General features: G+C 32.9%; 1 protein-coding gene across 5 annotated transcripts; it reads right to left on the reverse strand.

The window, feature by feature from the left end:
* Nucleotides 1-2,543: 2,543 nt before the first annotated feature.
* LOC113871981 (cyclin-T1-3-like) lies at nt 2,544-9,149 on the reverse strand. 5 transcript variants are annotated; one of them, XR_003505815.1, is made up of 9 exons: nt 8,946-9,149; nt 7,778-8,342; nt 7,574-7,655; nt 7,188-7,322; nt 6,704-6,879; nt 3,371-6,272; nt 3,223-3,276; nt 2,977-3,122; nt 2,589-2,817 (listed from the first exon to the last, which is right to left on the reverse strand). XR_003505815.1 is itself a non-coding variant. In XM_027509098.1 (7 exons), exons 2-7 carry the CDS (start codon nt 8,335-8,337, stop codon nt 2,786-2,788), a joined length of 1,131 nt encoding a protein of 376 aa, XP_027364899.1. In that variant the 5' UTR covers nt 8,338-8,342; nt 8,946-9,149; the 3' UTR covers nt 2,589-2,785. The 5 variants fall into 5 exon arrangements, 1 of the variants encoding a protein (XP_027364899.1); XR_003505816.1 differs by lacking the exon at nt 3,223-3,276 and having other exon boundaries at nt 2,544-2,817; XR_003505814.1 differs by having other exon boundaries at nt 2,552-2,817; nt 2,977-6,272.
* Nucleotides 9,150-10,108: the final 959 nt, after the last annotated feature.

Consider the following 10,108-nt stretch of genomic DNA (forward strand, 5'->3'; position numbering starts at 1 on the left):
ATTTAACAAATGTCTTGAGTTTATGTCTGAGAGAATGTAATTAATCTAAAATTATAGAAGAAAGAGTGATTATCTACAGTAATTTGACCTAATTCCAGCCAGCTTGAATCAATTGTAAAATGTGATGGTAAGATAAACAGTAGAATTGAATAAAAAAATATAAGATAATATTATGAAGGATTATTGTTTGGGTGTCATTTAAGCGACGTGTCTCTTGAAGATTATTTGTGAACGGAACAACACGAATAAAACTCATTTATAATAATATGCTTTACAAGAATAACACGTTTCTCAAACCTTGCACGTTTCAATAGAAATGAAAGAACATTCAGATCGATGAGTTTCGTGTTCATATTCGCATTTTGTATTCTTATCTCAGTGTATCCTTTTTAAAAAGTTGTTTCTTTAGAGTTGAATGGGATTCGAATAAATCGACCTTTTTAATTGTTGTTCCCACTAACTCTTTAATAGGTTATAGTGTGAATTTACCTAAATTCAAACATTTTTTTTCTGCAGAAGAACTTAATAATCTCATTTTGACACGTAGATATTTATTTCCTCTGATCTGACACGAGGCTCATTTAAGATCCACCTTATAAAGAGGCACGACAACGTTACGTTACTGCTAATTTATTGAGGGCTGCCAGAATGCTACGAAAGCTTTAACATTCGACTAATTTCAACTAAAAAGTTCAACTATATTCAATTAACTTAATTAAGAAATTTGGTTGACTGTAAATAAAATTATTTCCTTTCAGTAAGGCCATTTTTAGTATATTGAAAAATAAAAAATTTATTCTTTATGTAACTTAATACTCTAAACTGACATTTTTGTGGTACTCGTTAGCTATTTAGGTGAAAAGGACCTAAAAAGTTGAAGTAATTGGATACAAAGCACTGCAAGTGTCGACAAGGAGTTTCAATAAATGCCAACCGCAAACTTGGTTAGTTCAACGGCAAGAAGTTCATTACTCTCAACTAAAAACTTGTGGAAGTAGTGATACATGTGAAATATGTTACGTAGGTACAGAACAAATGACAGTGCATAAACAATGTTCAGGTAACAAACAAGAGTGAAAAAGTTGAGACAAGGACTCATAATCCAATGTTTTAAGATATGGGGTTGGATATAGAATTTTACATAATTTTAAAAGGAGAAGTTGAGCAATATAAGTGATAAATTAAGACTCGTATCCAATTATAATTTGCTTATACTACATATACTAGGGACGAGGTAACTATTTTTCAGCTGCTAAAGAGTGAACAATAATGACGAGGATGGCAAGCATCATGCATGCGAAGGGATTCTCCCTAGATCAAACCTCGCCGCCAGTCGTTCTTGATTTTCGGATTCAGGTACAAATCATCATGCTACTAATGATCCAGACTTCTTCGCAATTTTTTATATATATATATTTTCATCTAATCATAATTAATTTATGTAATGAGCTTAAGAATAGGATACATAGTAGAGCTGAGTAACAGTCAATCTAGTTGAACGCATTTTCATTACCTACCAGACACCTACGTCATTTATAAATGAAATTCAGGAGACTATTCCCATCAATTCTGCATCAACACCAGATTGTGGGCGGTCAAAGTCAACTTCATAACAATCTAGCACCTGCAACTCAATTTGGAAGAGCTGATCCAATTTAGAGCAAATACTCAAATTAGTCCATGACAAAATAAAAATTATCATATTACTCTTGAAATTAAAAAAAAAAATTGTAAGACAAATTAGTCTCTATTAAAAGAAAGACTCATTTTCAACTTAACAAAATTGCTTTTATAAGCAATTATTTAGTTAAAAAGGCACATAATTTTCATCTTATAATTTTATTTTATTTTTTTGCAAAAAATATAAACTATTTTGTTAAGTTAAACAAAAAAAAAAGACGACTTGCATGTTCCATGAAAAAAAAAGTAAGACTTTTTGATGATTTTTCTTTTATAAAAGAATAAATTAAATCTAATGAAATCTATTAAAATCTTTTAAGGACCATTTAAAGTATTCACTCTTAAATTTAATTTCCAAATCGAATAATTGTTGCGCATTCAAAGTTACAAATCTTTGCGTGTGCTCCCGGATAAGATCCTCATTCACTAAGGATTTATTGTATTAGAGGAAAAAGAAGTGATGAAATAAGAAAAATGGAAAATGAGGAAGTGTGGGGAAGGGACGTGAGCTTTTGTTTATGAAATTATTGATAATATGTTTTTTTAATATTTTTTTGTTAAGAAAAATATTTTAAGCTTTTTTGTTAAAAAATATTATATTAAGAAATTTGACCTTTTTATGATTATTTAAATATAATTAAACCAATTGTTTGTATTTTTTTTCACTTTTCCAAATAAGCTGAGAAATTGTTTTTTATTTCCTCTCTTCATATTTTAACCTATCCAAACAACATTTCTTTCTTCTTCTATTTCTCACCCTTCTGTCACTTTCTCCTCTATTTCTCTTTTTTTAATATTTCACCTCTCATCCAATCACACTCTACCTTCCAGTTGATAATATATAATACTGACAGAATCAGGTAGCATCAAGAAAAATGATTGCAAAGCATGCTTAACATTTAGCAGAGGATTCATAAAGAAGTTGGTAACACTTGAAAAAACACGTAGGTCACACCCACTAATCCTGTAATTCACCAAATTATATACCGCAGTTCCTAAACATCATGATCTGTGGCTCTCCCTCTCAAGTACGCAATTTTTTGATTTATATACTCAATCTACTCTACTATTAAGGATGCTATAAGCTAGTTCTTCTATTATACTTTCAGAAGAGCTCCATTAACTGCTGCGAGACATCTGCATCAATGTAAGAACCAGTATTAATATCAGAAGATTCAGAATACATATTTGATTATCGGAATAAACTCCTGTGCATTAATCTGTTGCTACTGAACCGACCATTTCATAATAGAATAATAAATCCAGAATTAGAAGAGGGAAGTGGATGCAAGATACCTTGAAGAATGGATGGTGTCGTCTGGAACTCTTGCCAGATGTTCTGAAAAGCAGCAAGATCCATGTTCAGAAACTTGGCAGCAAGATACGCAGCTCCAGCAGCAATATGATGGGGTTTAAATTGAAGCCAGAGAGAGCTCCGAAGCCTGCAAAACATTTTTCAGCTTCAGTACTCCATACAAGACAGACATCACTACAGCCACCATTGCTCAATGCAAATAGAGATACATAAATAGTCAAACTAACCATCCGAGGCAACACCAACTTAGCATATGTTCCCACCATGACAGATCATGTCAGCTATTAAAATGAGCAATAATATGAACTACATAATACAAATAGTATTCAACATTCATACCAAGAGAAAAACACAAATTTATTAACTTTTCCTTACCAACTAGAAAAGCAGCAACTCAGGAAGAATACAATTCCAAGAATCTGTGCAGGATTTGCTGATAAGAGTACCAAACTATAGCAATATCTTATACTCATCTAGAGAATTTATCAGACTTCCAGACCCAACTCTGCTGTGGGGGCTCTAAACTCCAGAAATTTATGTAACTAAAATGAGAAAGCATGCAAGGAAGCAATGCTGTGCTGCATATTGCAAACAATTGAATCTTCTAAAGCTAATGCCAATGCCACATCTTCTCAATATTTTGACCTGGAGAGCCTTGCTACCATGTACATTGGAATGTTTACTAAGAATGCAACTTATTCAACATACCACAAAACAAATAATTCTGCGTTGCAGGTGCAAATTAGAATTTTAAAACTCATGCCACAACATAAAACATCAAACGAAAAAAAGAAAAGAAAAATTGAATTAGCATTGCAAAATAAATAAAAAGAAATTGAAGCAGAAAGCTTGTCAATGATTTAGTACAAACTTGTAATTTTACACCAAAGTTGGCATACATGGAAGATGCACGGACAAATTTATAAAGTTCATTTTAGTACAAACACGTAATTTTACCCCTCTTTCTGTTTCCACAATTGGGAGGTTCTTATTGTAACCTGAGGGGCTAAATAGGACGAGATTTGGTGAAAGACCCCCCTCTAACGCTATTTTTCAACAAAGCCAGGTTTGCACATGATTTGCCAAAAGTGGAATATTGTCAGCTTAAGACAAGGTATGTAGTCTGCACAGAACCACTACATCACAGTCACCTAAGATACCAACTATCCGGTTTTTTTTCTGGGGGGAACAGGGCTAAAAACAGAACAGGAACAAGTTCCTCTATTTCTTTTCATCGTTGTCTTCAAGTCAAGGTGGAGCACAGGAAAAGGATGGAGTAAATTATAATTTTTAGAATAGTTGTGCATAACTTTCGGAAGTACTGAAGGTATTATTTTAAATCCGATTGGAGAATAAAAGGATAAAAAGATGGGTTGCTCACACAACACTATGCCACTAGAGCAAAACTTCCTAGAACAATGAGAAGCATAAAGAGAGCCACTGTCCATTCAACAAATAATGCTTTTAAGTCATGAAAACCTTTGAGCAATTTAACTCAAAGAACATCTCTTTAGACAAAAACAATCAAATTTAGCAAAGCCCTCCGTACAGAGATAACAGGGGTTCCATCCGTATTGAGACTTCATGAAGATGCTGAGCCATTTAAATTATAAAAAAGATCTATCACTCCAACCAATAACATACTAAGGCTGACACCTAAAGAGAATACCACAAGATGCCAAATGGTGTGAAGAATGAAAGAAAAATGTGAGCCAGCTTCAGTATAGAGCTTTTTTTGTGTAGGTGGGAGAAGTGGGGGGTCTACACATAAACAGAATTATACTCAATAAACAATTTGGACTCACAACTAAGAGAGAAAGACTAACATAAAGGACAAGGTATCATCTTATAATCACAAAAAGTTTCTACTAAAAAAAATCAGTCAAGCATTCAAGCTTTAGGACATCTACTTCAAAAGTTGAACACATGTATCTAACCAATTGGCTTCTCATTTCAAATTTCCAATAACTTTGGCTGCAACCTAGGTGTTAACACAGAGGAAGACCTTACCAAAAAATTCACTGCTACAAGGAAGTGAAATTCTCAGAATTTTGAGTTAATAAATTCTAATTTTTTCTGTTCCAAATGAAGGCCAGTCAAATCTTAGCCTCCATTCCCGTTACAGACTTAATAACTAGACTCAATGTCAATGAACAAAGATACGAAGAACTTTTCAATGGGTGGAAATACATGATAGCATGAACAAAACAAGATATTTGAGCTTTTGAAAAAAGAAATGGCTCAGTTAAAATTAGAATACATGCAAAGGCTCACAACGCTAAACATATGGATATATTGTTAATGTATAATTTTGAACATTATCATCCAACAATTCTTCATTCATCATCATTTAAGAAGGATGATTTTTTAGGTAGTTGTTGTCGTCAAACTTTTTCTGATACGTCAACAAATTATTGGATGAAAACTGAAAAAATCTTGCAGATTGAAAATGGAACAAAATTAAATCCAAATTTAAAACACCTGGAAAAAAATGAAAATGAGTCAAAAATAATCCATTTGAGTTACCAAAACATTCAATGTGGTTGGAAATGAGGAGGAAATTAAGAAACTTAGCACAAACCCAAAAATCGGCAATTATACTGACCACAAAGGAAACACTTCAGAAGAGAGACCTTTATTGGTTGGTTCATGCCTGAGAATAGTTTTCCTCCAAATCAATATATAGACTAAGAGGAAAGGTTTCCTTTCATTGAAGAAAAGGAGGATAAACAAAATCACAGGGACCAGTAGAGACACTAACTCTTTAATAATAACAGACCAGCAGTAGAAAAGACCTCTATTTTCCTCCACATTTTATATTCACTGTAGTTGAAAGATTTCATTTTGATTAACAAGTAATCACTAATCAAAATTTGTTCAGACCAATTAAAGATTCATTCCATATTTGAATTTTAGACGGTTTGCTTCTGTCTCTCACTTGTTTTCTTTTCTTTTTGTTAGTTTCTGATTGTCAAATCAAGTCCATGATATTCTTTCCACCTATGTTACTAAAAATTATAGAGAGCCCTTTTGGTTAATGGAAATCAGCATAAACTACAAGGCATTGAGGGTTAGACATAAAATCAGAGTTGGGGCTAAGGGTTCTTGTAGCTATCTTGGGTAGCTCAAAGAAATTGATGGGACAAATTCAATGTAAAGCAATCCATTAGACATCAGCAGTTCAACTTCAGATGTAAAACAAAACTTTCCATGAACAGCATATCAATCCGCCAGCTAAGAATATCATACAGGCCAGCACGCTAATCTTGTGAAGATCCTGCAATTATATGCATGCCAAAAGAATCAATATCCCATGACAGAATAGCTACACAGAGAAGTTGGGCTAAAGAAAAACATTGAGAGAATCAACACTATTTTGAACCAAAATTTAGAAGGGGAGACACCAAGGTATCTTCCTCAGCCACTAGATCTCCAGACCTCAAGACATTCTATTGCATGAGATTTAACACCCAACGCCCCATTGCCTGTTTCCTAGACTAGGTTTTTTTATCCAGTCACTCTGTTAGATAACAAGAGCCTAGTCAGAACCAACAAATGGGATACCTGAAGATGTCATCAGTCAACAGCTCAGAACATTGCATACAGATTTGATTTGAGCCAACTAGTTTTGTCCTCAAAATGAATGGTACAAACAAACATCGTTATTAAAGCCATAAAGGTATAAGTTTGAAAAATAAGAAAACTCACCCTTCACTGACCAAGTTTAATGCCAGATTCACCAAAACAGTCTTTGATAGACCTAATTTGTTAAGAACGGATGTAAGAGGTGCATACGGATGTTGCACATTGAGTTCAAAATTTAGAGTAGTAAGTATCAACTGTTCAGCCTCAAGCACCCTTTCACGATACTGTTCAAACCAATCCTGTTAAATAATTCCAATCAAGTTAATATAAATGAAACTTACAATCAAAGTTTAACTAGTATTCAACGGTAACCCAAAAGGATCTATGCAAGAGAAAAATACACTCATTTAAGCTGATATTCCATTCCACAGATAATGCCTATCTAAAAATTTTAAAGTGAATAAGCAAACATAAGCATAGGTAATTTTATAGGCATATCAGATATCCATATGCAAATTAATAAAGGCTATCATTTGGTGCTTTTTGTATATTGTCCACAGGTAACGTAATAAAAAAAGACGAAGAAATTTTGGGTAAGTATACTCACAACAGGAAACCGATAGGACAACAAAGCAAAATCTTGCTTGTGTAAGATTTCGCTGGATGCTCTCAATACATTATTTAAAGGGCGTGGAGCTTCCTCTGACTTTGCAGTAAGAAAAACAGTAGCAGTAGCAATCAACTGCATAAGAGAATAAAATTAATAGAAACCCAGCTTGGCCATTGAGGTGCATCTTGAAGGAACAAATAACACAGCATTGGACAGTTAATTTAAATAAAAAAACAAGCACTAACAACATCCATAAAGATCCTGCAACAATTTTTCTGTGCATTTCTGACATTAGAAAAAAGTTTATGAATGATTCTAACTGAAGCATTTAGTAAGAAAAAGTAAGACTTGTATTTAGAGCTAGAGGACAAACAAAAACTCACAAATCTGTCATGACAAGCATGTGATCGTCGAACAAAGAAGCGGTGACATAGAACCATAGCCGTCCCAATGGTGGTTTGAGGCCTGCAAAAGGGTCATGGAATGATTTTATGCCAATACCAAGTATTAAGAGGTGATTAATTAAATCCACAAAACCAAGACCACAAAAGAACACACACAAATTTGACCAGTAATATGAATCTTACAGCTCAAGACGCATTCCAAGGTTCTGAAGGAAGGCACAATAGGAGTACCGCAGGTGTGTCTCGTGATGTACATCAATGCCATCTTTCCTTGATGGAGAGTATCTATCAATCTCATCCCTTGACATAAAAACAGGCTTATCATCTTCAAAAATAGAGCAATCAAGCTTGCAGCTAGCTGATGTAGAGGCATCAGCATTGAACCTTGAAGGAGGAGCCTGAAAACTACAGGATGGAGGGATATTGTCATGGACCATGCGAGGAAAATAGTATTTTTGACTTTCTTCCCAAACAGGGGCTGAATATTTTCTCCTTTTCAAAGATGACGGAACAGCATCATATTTAACATAATTAGCATGATCAGCCTGGTAAAAATTGAAGTTAACACCATGGTCCCCAAATTTTGTCCGGTTGTCATTGTAAAAGTTATAATTCCGGTGGTAATAATTGTTCCTGCTCCTTTTCCTATTGTTGTTGCCACCAAAGTTGCTTCCATCAAAGGTGGACCAATAACCACCATGTAAACTACGATCTTCTGCTTGAAGATTCTGTGCAAAAGACATAATTCCTGCAGAATAAAATTATGTAAGCTATAAAAAAAGGACATACCGTTTACATGCACTCAAAATCTCATCACAATAATGTTAAAGAAAAACAAGCATAGCAATTAACTTGTTTATTTTCATTTTAAATGTTGTTCATATGCTACAATAAACCACTACCTCAATAAAATTCCAATATCACCACAGGCACCCCAACAACTAATGTTCAATTTTAAGAAAGAAAGGGGGAAAAAGTATAAAAATAACAAATTCTAGCCATAACAACCCCAATTAATATTTATAATGAACTATGACTTGATATCGATCAATAAATCATCCATCTGAGGGTGTTCTGCATTTCCAGAAAAGATAATGATAAGAAAGATTTGATCTTTGGGGCAGAAAAATTCCAGAAACTGAAAATCCAATTTGTCTTCCCCAAAATAACCGCAAAAGTCACACAACTTCTGGGTGATTTACAACATCCGATGCCACAGAGAACGAAAAACACATAATTCGAAGCTAGAAAACTAGTCGAGCAAATCAGGTCGAACGTGAAATTTTTGAAATTGAAGAATCAGAATCTGAAACAAAAAGATCGCGTGAGATAACAGAATTGGGAGGCATACCTGAGTAAGCAGCGAAGGCGATCTGATGAATTGAGATTGGAAGAAGAGGAAGAAATTAGGGTTTTGAAAAGAGAGGTAGCTTGTATTTGAAGCTCAGAAGGCAAGAAACGAAGGATTATCTAAAACGGCAAGCATCGTCCACATTTTAAAAGTTGGGTCAGCATGGTATGGTATCATGGTCATGGGGTTGGTAACCCAGCCCGATCCAAATTGTTAAGATTAAGTTATTAAAAATTATGAGTAAATATTAGATTAATTTTTATCCATCTAAGGTAATTCCAATTCAGCATTATCATACGTGACAAAGTTTTGTTTCAGTCAACTGATAAAATTTTGTTTTTTAATCAATTTTGTAACTTCAAAATTATATTATGATACATTAAATGAAGAAACACATTTTCTTTATTAAATATTGAGTTTCTACCATAATATTCTTAAATATTAATTTAAAACATAACAACTTTTACGATGGTCAAAAAGTTAATTAAATATGTTAAAAGCGTTGTTTGAGATTTAATTACTTATATATACATTTTTATACGTATAATAAAATATGATATTAAAAATTTAGTAAAATTTTTAAATCAAAATATAAATACACACTTTATAACAAACTTTATCTTTTATAATTCATTCATTGCTTTAAACTATGTTAGGTTGGACAGAGTGAAATAATCTTAAAACTTGATAGGTTCATATTCAATCTCTTGCAAACGTTTTAAACTTTATAGACCAATCTATTTATGTTTTTTATGATTGTTTTAAAAGCATTGTATGCCCCAATGATCCAAGCCAGCTCAACTTAAATTTGACCAAGTTGTTTCAATTCAAACTGAGTAATAAAGTTTGTAAAAAATAAATAAATAAATTGACTTGATCAAACTCAACAACTCAGATTCATTTGATTAGCCTATACTTTGGCTTGTGTATCACTGTCATTTTGGCCTATAATTATATTTTATCTCAAATAATTTATCATAACCTTTTTTTGCCCTTTCTTTTTTACTCTGGACACTCAAACAACTAAATCCATACACAGAAGAATAATTAATTTTTCACTTAAAAACATTCAATGCTTTTAATGTAATTTCACTTATTTTTTAGTACAAATATTTTATTTATTTATTTTCAGTTAATACTCTTGTAACCTATTTGATAAAAAA

This window comes from Abrus precatorius, unplaced genomic scaffold, assembly GCF_003935025.1.
Source record: "Abrus precatorius isolate BTA unplaced genomic scaffold, Abrus_2018 Scaffold7, whole genome shotgun sequence".
Taxonomy (NCBI): Eukaryota; Viridiplantae; Streptophyta; class Magnoliopsida; order Fabales; family Fabaceae; genus Abrus; species Abrus precatorius.